General features: G+C 40.9%; 1 protein-coding gene across 1 annotated transcript; it reads right to left on the bottom strand.

The window, feature by feature from the left end:
* Positions 1-10,099: 10,099 nt before the first annotated feature.
* On the bottom strand, positions 10,100-12,477 carry LOC115797610 (low affinity immunoglobulin gamma Fc region receptor II-like). Its single transcript, XM_030754208.1, has 6 exons — positions 12,420-12,477; positions 12,058-12,093; positions 11,009-11,269; positions 10,684-10,929; positions 10,414-10,572; positions 10,100-10,325 (listed from the first exon to the last, which is right to left on the bottom strand). The coding sequence occupies exons 1-6, from the start codon at positions 12,448-12,450 to the stop codon at positions 10,237-10,239; spliced, it is 822 nt and encodes a 273-aa protein (XP_030610068.1). The 5' UTR covers positions 12,451-12,477; the 3' UTR covers positions 10,100-10,236.
* Between the last annotated feature and the right edge of the window lie 4,039 nt (positions 12,478-16,516).

Genomic DNA, 16,516 nt, shown 5'->3' with positions numbered 1-16,516 from the left:
AGAGGGTGCTGAACCAAGCCGTGTATAACGATTTTATAGAAACACGAAACTCCTTAAAAACCTGTGCACGCTGATCGCGTGAACGTCATTGTGTGTGTGTGCTTAAGTAACCGGTGGTTTGTAAGGGTTGAAAAATGCTCGAAAATATCAGAGTTGTGGCGACGTCACCTCGTCAGCGATGGTCGCAGCCGTTCATTAATGATGCGTCATCGCGTATCATTCCCGGGGCCGAATGCCCCGCGGCCCACATGGAAGAAGGGCCCATCTTCGTTTCACTTGATATTCGCAGAGTTACGGTAAAGTAGCCAGCCTATGAGTTCCACTGGAAGGTGTAAGTCATGTTGGGAAGTATATCACCGCCGCTGAAAATAGAAGTCGCTATATGACGGCATCACCCAATTTGCATGTAGTTGCAATCGAGGCTGCAGGAGAGAGGAAAAACATCTTTGGAGAGACAAATAGTGTAGGAAAAAGACTATAAATATGTTTAGAACTACAAATAAACTTTATGAAATAACTTAATAATTTTAATGCGTTGCCAAGACCCACATTACATAGATCAGTTTTGTCCCGTATCAAATTTAACGAAAGCACTTATTTGGGGTGCCACTGCTAGCTACATTCAACCCTCCTCCTTTATTTGGGCCACTGTTGCCAACTTGTGTAAGAAAACTCGCTCTCGCCTGTCTCAAAGGTTGATAAAGGCCGAAGCGAGGACCAGGGATGGGAGCGGGTAAGCAGGCTCGGTGTTTAAGTGAGGGCCGGGGGTTGGAGGGTGGAGACAAAGTGGGTCTGGGCGTTGCCAAAGTGTACGAAGGGACACAGTAAGAAGGCTTTATGTACACAGAACACGGCGACAGTGGAGGATTTCACTGTCGCTTTTTTGGGAAAAAAAGATCACTACGGGGGTTTGAAAATCCGCTAAGTTGGCAACACTGAGCCCAATCGAGGTCCAGTTGTTTTTCCACGTTTGCTCCCGCTGTCTACACTAACCTCGCGAGAACTGCCTCCTAGGCTACTGCAGGTGGCAGTTCTCGCGAGGCTACTGACAGAATTCAATTTGGAACGGCAGGAATAGTTTTTCAAAATTATTATATTAAAATACGGGAAATTTACAGGAAAATAATAATACGAGAGGACGGCGGGACAGAGGTGTAAAATACGGGAGTTTCCCGGCCAAAACGGGAGACCTGACAGGTGTGAGTTAGTCAGTACAGTGCCGTTTTAGATTATGTTTAGAAGTAGGAGAGACGAGAGCAGGACGAGCGTACCACCAGGAGTTTAAATTTGAGCAGTGTTCAATGCTGAGTGCAGGGGCTGGAAGACGAAGGTGTGATTGGTAAGTAGTTTGAAAAGGTTGTTACCACATATGTTGAAAATCTGCACTCATACTGTGACTGTGTGTGTGTGTGTGTGTGTGTGTGTGAGAGAGAGAGAGAGAGATCTGTTTTGGGCTCGTGAGTGATATCATAACTCTGGGTTATTAACTAAAAATACAGTGTGTCACAAATATTAGTGTATTTATGATATACTTGTGTACAGATACCTGCAGATGGAAATAACCTGTGTTTGGTGATTTTAAATTACCACTATAATGAATAAAAGTATTTTTTTCCACACAATTTAATTAATAATTATACAGTTTAAACAGTTTTTTTTTCTTACAGTTAGTTTCTGCAACTAATGCAAGTGTTTTATGGATCACATCAGCTGCATAATGTAAAATGCAATTTTTCTTAATTTGTACATCTTAAGTAATACAAAGAAACTTAAGAAAAAGTTTCCATTTTGTAATTAAACTATTTTATTCAGTATTATGTGCCATTCATGTACAGCTGTCATCCAGTGTACTTGTCAAAAGGTCTTTTTATTGTGAAAAGCAAACACACTGGGCTTCCAGCACAGAGAACAGGCAGTGACACCTTTTAAAGAGGGGGTCGCCTGTGTTGTGGAAGCTTTATTTATTTACACATATTTAATAAAAGTATTCTTCATCTGCAGCGTATGACTGCTGCATTATCAGAAGAAACCTTTCTGAGAGGTGACTGAATAAACCAGTTTACAATAAAACAACAAAAAGTTGAATTGGCTCCATAAAGTGTTTTTTTTTTTTTTTTTTTTTTTTTTTTTATCTGTGAAAGTCAGAATAAACGTGTTGATCAGTATTTATTTCTAAAGATTTTCTCCAGTTATTAACATAAAGTTAAAATTTTAGTAAGTTTTAATCTGTACGTTTCTGGAGTTAATGAACAGGGGAAAAAATCCACTTACAGTCACATGAAAGAAGATGTCTTTGTAGAAACAAGTAAAGTGTACATTTCTCCAACACTAATATTGTTGTCAACGTAAAGGGACGTCAGTATGATGGAATATGTGCTAGTTTGAATAAAGTGCACCAATAAAATCTCTATGACAGAGGAACTGAAGCAATCATGGCTACGATGGATGTTTGATCTGTTTTCTGATCACTCGCTGCAGAAAACACCAAGTGCATTCTGGGTAAACTTTAAAGGGTCATATCACCATGCAGGATGTGCGATTGCTCAAAGCAAGTCAGAGCACATGAAAGGTCTTGTTCTTAGCTACATTCTAGTAGTAGGACCTTATTCTGACTGTAATTACTCCCCCCAAAATAGGGCAACTTAAAAACACTGAATGTAGACCAAGTCTCAGGTGCTCTAATGAAACGATATAAAATAATACAGTTACATATTCCAAAACCCTACCAAATCAAACATGCAGTGCGACCTGCTGTGGCGACCCTTTGTGAAATAAGGGAGCAGTCTGGTGGCTCTGAAGAGGAATCTGGCTGGTTGCTGTGGAAGTGATGAGTCCTCAATCTTTCTGCTCTTGTATTTCCCTCTTATTCCTCCAGACCAGCAGATCACACGTCACACTGGGATGAACGTCACGCTGAAATTTCCGGTTTCCAATGGCACCACATCCTTATGGCTAAAAAGAGCTGGCAGTCATAAATATATCTCCTACTGCCAAGACAGAAGACCCACACGTCCCAAAGACCAGGAGGAGTCGTTTAAGGGCTGGGTGGAGGGGATGGACTGTGATAAGATCAATGGCACCGTCACCGTAACTCTGAGCGATCTGACCCTAAGTGACAGCGGGGCGTATGAGTTTCATGGGGTGGACAGTGATGGAAGACGCTTCAATGAAACCATCTTTCTGAATGTTACTGACCCAGGTGAGACAGGCTCATTCACATCATTACCTACCACTGGTATCTTTTAACTCTATATAGTGCAGAGATGCACCACAAAACTAAGGTTAATAAGCTGATGAACTTAAAGTCCAAAGTTTTCACTGTTATAAATGTCTCTCTCTAACCTGGCTGAATCACCATGGTAACCTGTGCTGATTACATAAGCGATTGTTTAATTGTCACTTTTGGCTGATTCTTCTTACACTCGATAATGCAAATATCTAATCAGCCAATCACATAGCAGCAACTCAGTGCATTTAGGCAGGTAGAACCTCAGGTGCCTTTTTGCTTTTTTAATAGATATTTTTTTTATATTCTTTTTTTCCATCCATACCTCTCCTGTCTCTGAAGTAGGCAGCCTTTGATCATACATTCACTTCTATGTGAGCACACAGACAGTCTGGGTTAATGCAGGAAGTTGTTTTCTCTGACTGGGATTTTACGTTTTGTTGAGTCAGCTAATATAAAGAGAGCCCGGATATGTTGAACTTACTTCGTAGTACAGCCCTCAGAGCTGGATTCACAATGAAGTGCCAGACCAGTCCTGTTTCTCACAGATCCGTCTACATGTAGGGTGTAGGGTGATGTGGATGATTTCAGACAGCACTTCAGGATGATTTCCTGTGTATAGAGTATGAAGATGCAAACATGACCCGAGTTCTACACATGGGGCTGAGCTGCAGTTACTGACACACACACAGAGAGGCTGTCGGTAAAATTCAGAGAGCCTAGTTAACTTAAGCTGGACTTGAGAATTAATTTCAGCATTAAGTCTCCTTTTCAGTCACTGCCTGTCTGTGATCAGAGGTGAAGCTGCTTCCTGGTTGTTGATGTTTGTTTCTAAAGATGTTGTTGATGAGACTTTGTAGAAAGCAGCTGGTCTGAGTGATGTGATCAGAGTGCAGTAGATAATGTCTGACAGCAGTTTGAAGAGGAAATGGATTCTGTTCTTCACTCATCACCTACCTGACAGCTGACACCTCACACCTGTTTCTACCTGCAGGTCCAACAGGAGGAGACACGGAGGATCAAGAGGGGAAGGAAGAGGCTCGATTCAGTTCTGGATATATTGGACTGTTGATGTCTCTGGGAATTTCTGCAGTTTCATTTGTTATTCTTGCCATTGCTCATCTTTCTTGTTCTTGCCATGGAGGATGGAGGGAAGGGGGAGCGATGAGGGAGTATGTAGAGGATGCTATGGTCTAGTCGCTCTTCTTTTGGTACCTCTTGCAGTCATTCCTGTGAAGGCTTTTAAAGTCTGTACAAGCCGCATGAAGAAGGATTTGAACAATCTCCCTCCTCCTGATCAAGAACAACCGCTGAAACTAAGCTTTACAGTAGACAACCAGAGTTTCCGGCATCATCTTCTGAATTCAGCTTTAAGTGTGGCCAAAAAAAATTATCAAGAGGTCATGGAGAGAGACCCCAGCTTCACTCTCATGATAGGACCATAAACTGTATAAACGATGGACAGAGACTGTGATGCCAACCTTTGCTTGGAATCCACATTTTAAATCCACCCTCCATGTGGGGGTGGATAACCCCTTAACGCCGTTATCAAAATAGATTTATTTTTTTTTAAATGTTGTACAGTTGTTATGAAGAGAAAAACTATCCAGAGACCAAATCTATTTTTATACCTGTATAAAGGTGGAAATTTTACCATGGAAATCTGTGAGCACTGACTCATTTTTGGAGCCAGCTGATGTTATTTAACTGCAAAGTTTTTTGTATTGTATTTATTCATTAATAAGATACCAATAAGAAATTATTTGTTCCCTTTGAAATTGTTTTAGACATTGTGTAATTGTTGGACATGAGTCCTGAAATAATGAAGTAAATATTTTCAGTTCTTTTTATTTGTATCTGTCTTTTTGTCACCGTCCATGTGACGCTGATCTATTTGTGTCATAAAGTCTCAAACCTTGAATGTGAACTCCGCTTCTGGTTTGGTCTCCCACAGCAAAACAGATCCAAGGTGATGATCTGGATCCTCAGTGTAGGGATGAGGAGGAGGAGTTTCCCTCTGACTCCTCCCTCCTGGCTGACTGTTTTATTTCCTCATTTATACAGTTGATGTCAGAGCTCATTAATCTTCAGAAATCTTTACAAAGACTGAAATCTCTTCTGGGTGTGAGTTAATCCTTTGTCTTTATAATCAAGACGTCAGTTTGAGGATGGAGACAGTTATAAGTGGACGCCTCAGATTTATGATCAGCTCAATATAAAATTTATAAGCTACATCTTTCTAACCCTGTGGCTTCATATCAGTTATTTATCGTGTTGTAATCAGTCTCACTGGGGAAAAACATCTTGTTGGAGATACGAATATTAAAATGAACTACATTTAGTTTCAGTTGAATCATCTTGCTAGGCATTGTGTGATAGCATCAGCTGTTATTGGTATTGCATCATCCTTCACTAGTAGAAACAAAAGGTGCTCATTTAGCAAAATTGATGCAGATTCAGCATGGCCTCTAACAGGCATGACAGGTGCGAAATAGGGCTCTCAGATGAAGATTGTGATAAATAAAAAAAAACACTACAAAAGCATGATGTATTGCAATAAAGCAGTGGCAAGCAGGAGAGAGACAACTACTGAATTGGCGGTGTGGCTTCTCCTTGGATGAAGATCAAGTGTTTTCATCACGAAAAACTATTTGACACTCTATGAGAGTTTGCAGAAGACCTGGGCAGACTGTGAATGATGCTATCACACAATGCCTAGCTAGAAGATGATTCAATATTTATAAAATGCGAGCGATGCAATTCTGGTTCTCTAGCAATGTCTGGAACTGATGCATGGATGAGGATCTTTAAAATCTGGATGAAAAGAGGGATAATGTAAGGTGCTTTTGGCCAAAAACACCTATATTTCAAATTATTATAAAACAAAGAAGGAGATGAGAAAACAAGTAGAACTTTTGAGGAAATTGAGTTAAGATATGTAAAATTATGTTGACCAAGTGGCTTTACCTTGGCCAATTGCTTAGATGCCCAACCGGACAGGCAAAAACAAGCAAAAAAGTCATTTTTTTTCACACAAAATCCTTTTCTGAGTCCCTTAATTCCAATTTTATGCTTTCTACAGAGCTAATCTTCCCCAAACACACACACCTGTCCTGAAATAATAGGAATATGGCATTAAGTGGTCTCTGAGAGAGATCCTGGAATCATGGGAGGACTTGAAATCTAAATTTTGTATTTTCGCCTTTAAAAATATTGATTTTTAAGGGGTTAATAACTTGAGAGAGAAGATACAACATTTATGGTGTCAGATTCTGAAAATCTGGGTCAAAATTACACAGGACACCAATTTTCAGGCTAAGCATATTATTCATGTGGGAGATGTAGCCTGTTGAAATATTAAGAAATTGAAACCCATGATTCACAAGGTCAAATATAGGGCACAGCACCCAGTGTTTGGAGGGCCATATTTCAGAAACCCTTCGGAGCTGAGGCCTATAATTTTGCATGTGTTCATTATGTTAGCAAAGCTGACATCCATCATGGACAACCCCCATCACCCTCTTCAAAGACCGTGGGTGAGCTGAGCAGCTCCTTCAGTCAGAGACTGAAACATCCTCGCTGCAGGAAGGAGCGCTTTCGCAGGTCATTCATCCCAACAGCAGTTAGACTGTATAACACATCATGATGTCTTGAGTCACTTGGACACTTTACCTCCACTGCCATCACTTTATCCATACAGTCAGATACATTTTATTTATTACACTCACCCATATAATGCATACCGTGTATGCTGTGTACCTTACCGGCTACAAATGTATATAATATTTTGATATCTGTATATAGTGTTTTGACGTGTGTGTATATGTGTGTATATGTAAATGTGGGTATTGACACTGATATATATATTTATGTATATAGTGCTTATGTATATGTGTATAGATTTTTGCTATTTTATTTTATTCTATTCTATTTTAGTTTTTAGTTTAGTTATTTGTTCTTACTCATCCTTTTCATTTTTTCTCTGTATTGGGCTGCTGTAATGCACAAATTTCCCCGTCGTGGGATCATTAAAGTTTTATCTTATCTATCTTATCTCTTATACACATAGAGGTACTTTCAAAATAATTTTCACTCAAATCGGAGTCGGTGACCCTGGAAGGATTTTGGCTTTTTGGTTGAGTTCATGTGGAATGACCCCCTCAGTATGCAGTCAAGTTCTCGAGTCCTGCTAATGACTTCTATATTTGACTCAGATATAGTGGCTTAAGCCACCACCGAGGGGCTGCTATGCCAGTGTGATTGCTTAATTGACACGTCTCCGTAGGTTAAGAAAATGAGTGCCATCCCTATTGTCCATGCAGTGAAGCTTCTCATTTATTCAGTATTAGTGTCCATAACAAATAAGCACTTCATGAATACACACAACCAATTTACGTCCAAATAAAAGAGGCTCAGTTGCCACGCAACACCTAATGCTACTGTGATGGTCAAACTGTGTGCTTCCTGCTGGCTATCAGCATACCTGACTCTTATTATGTAACATATTTATACTGTCACTTCTTACCACCCCTAGTGTACAAATACTCAAACTGCAACCAAATGCATGTAAATTGAAACAAAGGCAAAAATGGCTCTTACACATATGTTGTATATATTTTTAATTGTCCTCACAAGCCATAGTAATCAGGGAACAAAGATTCAAGCTGACACACACCAAAAAACTATTTAAATTTTCTAAAAAAAAAAAAAAAGTCAGTTTTGCCTTTTTCCAAAATCTAGAATGAGACTCAGTGCTCGGAGGGTTATAAAAATTTAAGATTGGTACTTACTGACTGTATGGATAAATGTAGAAATTAATTTGTATTTCTAGCTTTTTAGGTTCCTGTTGCCATGATGCATCCTGATTTCAGAGCTCCGCTGATGATGATTGAACTCAAGATGAACACACTCAGAGTTGATCCCGAAACAGAAAACTCAGGGTTTCAAGTTAGACTCAGTTTGTTAAACCTGCTTTCTGGAACAGGGTGCTTCCTCAGAGGGTGTAGTTTTGATTGTTGGGTTTACTCTGTAATTACTGTAGGACCTTTGCCTTACAATATAAAGCACCTTGGGGCCACTGTTGTCACTATATAAATACAATTGAATTGAACAGAAATGAATTCAATAAGAAAATGGATGGATGGACTCTTTAATAGAGTTTGGTGGAGCTGGTAGTGCTGTCCTTGGTGCTGAAGCACAAAGTCCATCCTCTGTCCAGTGTGAATGAAGGCAAAAGGTGCAAATATCAGACTATGATAAAACAATTTTGGCATAGAGTCACACAGCACAACTGCAAAGATACAACATGGCAGCACATTTATTTTAACAATAACAGAATACTAGAGAATAGGCCACAGGGTTCATGACAACCGAGGGACGGATGCATAAGTTGGGGGTGGAGGTGGTGGTGGTGCTGTGACCTCATGTGGGTATGTGCTGAGCCATTGAACCACCTACCTGTCCCCCATGGGATGGAAAGCGCTGATAGGCCGGATGTGGCCCACGGACCACCAATTGACATTCCCTGAGCTAGATTATTTGAAGGAGCTCTGAACAGTAACCCCAAACTTCAGCCCCATATTGTCTGTCTGTGTGAAAGCAGACAAACACACACACACACACACAGGCCTGTGTTGTTCACTAAAACACAACAAAACAAAACTCAGAGGATGCTTCGCTCTGTCAACCACAAGCAGACCACAATTAGCACACGGACTTTCCATCTGAGTCTCGTGGAAAAAACACAGTGGGTGACTCTTTATTTACAGAACAATCAAAACTTGAAAACCCGTCAGCTGTGAGCGAGACTGTGGGGTATCTTTTGGAGATTTACGTAGTCACTGTGTGTTTAAAAGGTGGGAAAATTATGCCCCAAATAAATAATTACTGATTATCAGATGAAAATCTGAACTCTGTGTTCCTCCAAAAATATATGATTTCTGTTCATGTGTAATAAAAATTATCTGAATTCAGTGACTTCTGACACAAACATATTTTCCTTGATACCAGGCTGCTTATTTTTGAGTAACTAACACAAACACAGGGTATACACTCACCAGCCACTTTATTAGGTACACTTGTTCAACTACTCGTTGGTGCAAATATCTAATCATCCAATAGCATAGCAGGAGACCAGCTGAAAAATGGTGAAGAAAAGTGATTCAAGTGATTTTAAATGTGGCATGTGTGTTGGTGCCAGATGGGCTGAAACTGCTGATCTACTGGGATTTTCCAATTTGAAAGCAATTCTCTAGGTTTATGGAGGATGGTCCAAAAACAAGAAAATATCCAGTGAGCAGCAGATCTTGAGTATGCCACAGATCAGTGGGGAATGGCCAGACTTCTTTGAGCTGATAGAAAGGCAGCAGTAACTCAAATATCCATTCACTGCAACCAAAGTATGCAGAAGAGCATCTCTGAATGCACAGCATGTCAAACAAAGTAGCAGAAGAGCACATTAGTTTAACAGAAGAGCACACTGGGTAGAGTGGTACCTGGTGGCACAGGCTCAGTAATATTAGACAATGGAAAAACGCTGCCTGGTCTGATGACTGTTGATTTCTGCTACAGCATTCTGGTGGCTCCATCGTGCACTGTGTCAACACTTCAGGCTGGTGGTAGCAAGATGTACCTAATAAAGTGTACTGCAGATACTGTGTAGGAAGTCTTCATGTCATATTTATAATCTTTGCTGTAATTTTATTAACAATTTTACACAACAGGAAAAAAAAAACAGCTTGCACAGCTCTCTGAAGCTGGAGATGTGCTTTAACAGCAGGAAGCGACAAATGCAACTTCAGCTCATGTTCACAATCAAACCAGCATCAGGATATATCCACTGGTCAGTTTGTCTACAGGTGAATCACACACATAAACTATATTTTACATCTTATAAGGACCAGTGTTGGTCCTGAAGTGTGGAAAGAGCCAAAAAGGAGACGATCAGGAAGCAGAGATTTCCTTGTATGTGTCATCTGTCCTGCGCTGTGTTGACATTTCTTGGCTGCATCTCAGAGGTGGTGCTCAGAGGTCACCGCCTCAATGTCATAAAAGTCCTCAGCCGATGTCTTGCCAGCCTGAGCAGGTGGTGCTGTTACCACTGAAATGAGGAGATAGTTTCCCGTTTAGTTGAAATAACACAACATTTTTAGAATCAGACAAAAGCAGTTGGGTTTAAAAATTGTTACCTGTGGCTCTGCGTCGATATAAAGACACCATGAGGAGAGTGGAGATCACATATGGACAGAACACCACCAGGTGGAAGAGCGGTCTGAGCTCAGGCTGGAGGAAGGAAGACTCAGATGTTAGAGCTGTGGTGGTGGGCAGAGCTGTGATGATGGGCAGAGCTGTGGTGGTGGGTGGAGCTGTGGTTGTAGGTCTGCCTGCAGAGATAATCCCACCTGTTCAGGTGAATATGTGGATGAATTAAGAGGTGACATCAGAGTGAAGCTCCTCACCTGTGACAGTGATCCAGCTGGATGGAGACTCTCCATGACCGCTGATGTCACACTTGTAGAGGCCTTCATCAGACCTGGAAACATGCTGGATGGTCATGTGACCTGTAGTCCGGTTCCTGATGAGGGAGCCATCTTTATAGAAAGCAGCTGGGAGGTTGGAGGGAGTGGTCTTTGTTTGACAGAGCAGAGTGACGTCATCTCCCTCCATCACAGGGAGGACAGGACTCTGCAGGATCACTGATCCACCTCAACACAGAGACAAACTACAGCATTTCATCCATTTACACACAGCTTCATCAACACTAACTCCACACACTCAGCTTACCAGAGACTGTGAGGTTAACCATGTTACTGATGGCACCCTCTCTGGACTCACACCAGTAAACTCCACTGTCCCACGGCAGCGTCATACTGATCTTACAGGAAGAGTCAGACCATCTTCCCCACTGATCTCCACACTGAGTCTGTCCTTCAGTTGTGTTTCTCCTCAGAGTCCATCCAGCAGAGCTGTCGCCCCCCTCACAGCTCAGAGTCACAGACTGTTCTTTAAACAGCTGACGGCTCTTTGAACTCACAGTCAGATGAACTGAATGAAAAAAGAGAAGAAAGTATTCAGATATGAGCAGCCTGGTGCTCCTGTTAGGACACCAATCAAAGTGCCCTTACTACTGGCTACTACTGGCCACTATACTAATATGTATATTCTGGTGTATTCATATTTTGTTATATTTTATATATATTTTGTCATTTTTTTTAATACTTTATTTTGACTATAGCTTGTTAATTATTCCACCTCCGTTTTCCCTCAGTGCACATTTTCGATTACATTTTGATTGATCACTGTATTTATATCTCCCTCTTGCGCTATAGTGTAAGAGTAGTCGTCAAAGCATTTCACTGCTAGTTGTATCCTGTATGACCATGCATGTAACAAATAAACTTTGATTTGATTTGCAGCCATCTTTTATATACAGTTCATAGTCACAGACGAGTCCAGTGAGCGACACTCGTGACCTCTGATGAAGTTTCTGCTCTCAGATCAGCGCCTGTTTGTCTCTGTAACAGGGTCACTTCCTCCACGGGCCTGTGCAGTCGTTAAAACTATTCCCTCCCTTTGTGGTTGATCATTTCCTTTTATTTCCTTTTTCATTATTTGTACTATCAGCTTTTGTCACAACACACACCTGTGACCTGTTTAGGTTTTATTTCATCACGTTGCCCTCTGAAGTACCACAGCGAAGCAGATAGTACGAAATGAGAGTTCATTACATCTTTAATAACTAATAATAACACAGACTGTTCTGAGAGCAACAAATCAAAGCATGAATGTTGAAATGAACCCTCTCCAGAGTGATGAGGAAGAAGCTGACTGACCTTGGTTTGTGGTGTGGATCAGCAGGAAGGTCAGGACTAAAGAGAAATGGCGCTCAGGTTAGTTTAGAGCTCGAGAGGTTTAATGATGTGATCAGAGAGCAGAGCGAGAAAACACTGATGAAAAATCAGGAGGAAGGAGGAAAAGTGCTGAAACAACAAATTCATCCAAACATGAAGAAAATAATTGCATTAAATTTTAAAATAAACAAATGCAGACTTCCTGTAAGAGCATCATCACGACCTTTCCTAATTCTCACAAACTCATCCTGACGCAGACAAACGTCACTAAAAACAAACATCGGAGGAATATTTTCCCTCCTTTTTAAACATTTCTGCAGTCTGTAGAAACAGAGTGAACTTACAGAGCAGCTGCAGCAGACACGTTTCCTCCATCCTCACACTCGGTCAGTTAAAACTTTGTAAGTTTGATCAGTTTGTGTTCATGCTCTCCTCCTCTTCCTCCTCCCTCTGTGACTGACAGCACTGTGGTTTCCTCTCCACTCATCACTGTGAGATTTTTTCTTTTTTAATCGAGGCTGTAATATCAGGTAAATATGAATGTGATTATATTAATGAGGTGTGTTTGTGGCTTTGAGTCCCTTTGATTGGGGAGACTGAGAGCTTTAATGGACAAAGATTAATGAGGAAGTGACCTCATTCTGCCAAACATTAAGTTTTGTTTTCCTGGTACTGAGAGCAGTTCAGATGAAAGGAAGTGAGATGGAGGTGGTTTTGTGCTTTTCAGTGTTTTAACCACAATCAGTTGGTCATAAGTATCCAAAACAGTGAAACGGCTCATTGTATGTGAGGTGTACTAAGACCACTTCCTTCTGCCTTCATGCTCAGCATAATCATCAGGCCGTAGAGTTAGAGTAGCTTTTGCTTTCAGTGCAGTTTATTTGGTAGATTAGAATCACAGTGTTAAAAAAAAGGACAGAGATAAAATATACTGTCTTCGTGGTCCTGGGTCCTGTGACCCAGCGTTCGTATTTGTAATTAGTTTTGAATTGTTTTCCTTTGTTTCTGTTCTAGGTTGTATTTTGGTTTTCTCCAGTGTTAATGTCAAGTCCACATTTGTGTCTCTGTCTCATTTCCTGTTTTATTTTGACAGTCTTCTGTTCCCCATGTGTTGTGTTTTACTTCCTTTGTGTTGTCAGTATTGTGTTGTTCACCTGTGTTTCCCAGTTGTGCCCACTGCCCTCATCAGCCCTCATATATTTAAATCCTGAGTTACCTCTGCTTGTTGTTGCGTCCTTGTCATTGTTTCTGTTGATATGCTATCAAGTTGTGACAATTGGAACGCCAACAGGGTTCCTCTGATGGAGACTCCACTGTTCTGCAACCAGTGTCATCGTTTGATGTAGGCAAGAACAGTCTGTTGGTCCCTGAGGTGAATACCTTGACCATATATGGTCATACCACCCTATACATGGCTGATCTTGTCTGATCTAACATAAGCAGGGTTGTGCTTGGTAAGTACTTGGATGGGAGACTGCCTGGGATTACCAGGTGCTGAGTTTTTTTGTTTTTTTTTGTGTGTGTGTTTGTAGGGTGGCTGTAGCTCAGGATGTAGAGCAAGTCACCTACAAATTGGAAGGTTCGTGGTTCAATTCCTGGCTGCTCTAGTCTGCCTGCCAAAGTATCATTGGGCAAAATGCTGAACCCTGAATTGCTCTCCAATGCAACCGTTGAAGTATGAATGTGTGTGAATGGTAGATAGAAAGCACTTAGGTATAGAACGAAGTGCTGATGAATATGGGTGAATGAGGACTGTTGTATAAAGTGCTTTGAGTGCTCAAAGTAGAAAAGCGCTATATAAGAACCAGTCCATTTACCATTTACACGAAGAGCTTTGCGTTTGCCGCAGGACATGTGGGCAATCCGGCAGGTAAGGCTCAGGAGTTTTGTTCATCCCTGTCAGCTGATCCGGAAAGACAGTTTGGATCATGATAAACTGAAAAGTGCCATCCTTCTGGCCTGTGAACTGGTTTCTGAGGCATATAGGCAGCGGGTCTGTGGTTTGAAGAGACCACAGGGGTAATCTTACTTTGACTTTGCAAAAGAAAAGAGTTCTCTTTTTGACCGGTACGGCCCACAAAGCCACCCATCTTGCCTCAGTGTGTGATGTGGTGCTCATAGAGGACCTTAAGAACTGCGTCACAGAGTGCATTATAGTGTACATTAATGAGTCTCCACACTACAGCAGGCTGCCACACTCACCAATGAGTTTGCTGTGGTCCATTAAACCAGTTTCATTAAACATGAACCACACAGTTCTCTGGGGTGGGGTAGCGTTTCCAGGCCTAAAGGAGAGACGAAGTCTGACCATTTAATGGCAGACTGTGAGGCATATAGATGAAACCAGTCAACACTGGTGCTGCGTAAACCTGAAGGGGTAAGGCTGATTATAACTACAGCCCTTGACAAGGCAACAACTTCTGAGACACCTGATGAATGTTTCAAACCCTTCATTTTTAAGCGGACTGTTTCCCTCACTGGCAAACCTGAAAATGAGCAGCCTGTAACTATTCTGCTCTGGTTCACTCCTTCATTCTTGCTAATGTTGACATTTGATGGAAAACCTGCTTCTGACAAAGTACGAGAGGTGTTGGAATGAGCTGTGTGCCAGCTCCGCTACACTGTATTTGGATTCAGTGATTTAGTAAGTGATATGTTTCCTGTGGCTGTGTGTCCACACTTTCCCATCATGGGCATCCCCTTTATTATGGGGAATGATGTAGCTGGTGGAAAAGGTTTATCTACCCTGAGGTCACTGAAACACAGATTTCAGAACCTGAGTCTGATGTCCTGGCTGAGCATCCTGAGGCCTTGATTTGCACGGATTTCTGTAACGTACAGTGGCTTGTAAAAGTATTCACAACCCTTGAACTTTTTCACATTTCCTTTGTTTTGAATTTTCTTGGTGATAAATCTGTCACGATCTGCTGCAGCAGGCAAGGCAGAGGACCCCCAATGCAGGACTCTCAAGACACAAACTGCATTTAACGAAGTTTTATTAATTAAACTCAAAATACCAAAACTGGACGGGAACCAGCTACACAAGAAAACAGGAAAACTTGAAATACAACACACACAGCAGTTAGCTGGCATTTGGGAGTACGCAGATGAGGCGGTGACAAAGACAAAAGCAGACGTTAAATATACCAGGGCTAATGAGGAGAGTGGCAACACGTGGGATGACAACTGAACATAATTACAGAGACGAGACAAGGGGAAGCAAAACTAAATACTAACAGGGAGCACGAGACTGTCAAAATAAAACAGGAAGTAACTTAACATGGTACCCGCAGACTTGACACACAGGGAGACTGACAGAGGAAATTTAAACTTAAGGCTTAACAGAAACCTATTTGAACACACAGGCTGACAACACAGGGAAGCAACTAAATGGTGGAAGACAGACACAAGAGACTCCACAACACAAGGAAACCTAAATACAACACTCAGGAAAACAACAGGAAGAGAAGCTAAACACAAAACATGGAACAACGGTCATGACACGGCGCGACAGATACACAAAGGAAAACAGACACACGAACACAGACATGAGAGAGACAAGAACTAAGGGAAAACCAGAATGAAATACAAATTACTGTAACCAAAAACAATACAACAAAAACAGAACCACACAGAAAGGACTTAAAACGCTGGCCAACAGCCCAGGACCATGACAATAGTGGTGCTGCCATCTCGTTGTGTTGAGTTTTTTCACTGAAAGCATCTTTCTCTCTTTTTTTCTTTTTTAATACAAATGAATATTTAACATTTACTGCTTGTTTGTTTTTATTTTTTATAATTACTGTTGCTCCGCACATTAACCCCAGACTTCATCATGGGGACAAAACCATCATGTTTGATTTTTGTGTTTTCTAAAAAGCCAGAAAAAAAATATACTCCATTGTTTTAGGAGTGTGATGATATGAATAAATCAATAAATGGTTATTATGAGCATGTGGATACTGGAGGTGAATACACATACAGGCCTGATCTGTGACAAAATAATGAATGAAAAAAAGCATAAAAGTGGCATAATGTCTTCTCTTTATCTCTCAGTGAAGACTCTTATTGTGAAACAAGCATTTCAACCCTTCAGGTTCAGAAAAGCAGCACGAGATTTTATTTTTCAATGCTCACAGGAGCTTTGAAGAATTGACTGTCTGACCAATGCAAACTGCATAAAAATAAATAAACTAAAGGCTTTATTATTCTTCACACACTGACAATGAAGACAGAAATCTGCCTGCACTGACATCTAGTGTTAGGACATGAGAACTTCAGTGTATGTGACAATTTTAAGTCAAATTGAAATAATTTTTTTTTTAATTATTGAAAAACTTTATTAATAGAACTTTTTTTCTGTGACATGAGGCAGGTAGGATGGTTTAAGACACTAAACATGTTTATATTTCAGTTGATTCACTCTAATCAATAAATAGAT

This window comes from Archocentrus centrarchus, chromosome 18 (assembly GCF_007364275.1).
Source record: "Archocentrus centrarchus isolate MPI-CPG fArcCen1 chromosome 18, fArcCen1, whole genome shotgun sequence".
Taxonomy (NCBI): domain Eukaryota; kingdom Metazoa; phylum Chordata; class Actinopteri; order Cichliformes; family Cichlidae; genus Archocentrus; species Archocentrus centrarchus.
This window is presented reverse-complemented; position numbering and strand designations above follow the sequence as displayed.

Excerpts from the sequence above, each read along its gene's own strand:
- LOC115797610 (XM_030754208.1), bottom strand. The coding sequence starts at position 12,450 with ATGGAGGAAACGTGTCTGCTGCAGCTGCTCT. Across the intron at positions 12,094-12,419 it reads GTGTCTGCTGCAGCTGCTCT|TCCTGACCTTCCTGCTGATC; the intron begins GTAAGTTCACTC and ends ATTTCTCTTTAG. Across the intron at positions 10,326-10,413 it reads ATATCGACGCAGAGCCACAG|TGGTAACAGCACCACCTGCT; the intron begins GTAACAATTTTT and ends TCCTCATTTCAG.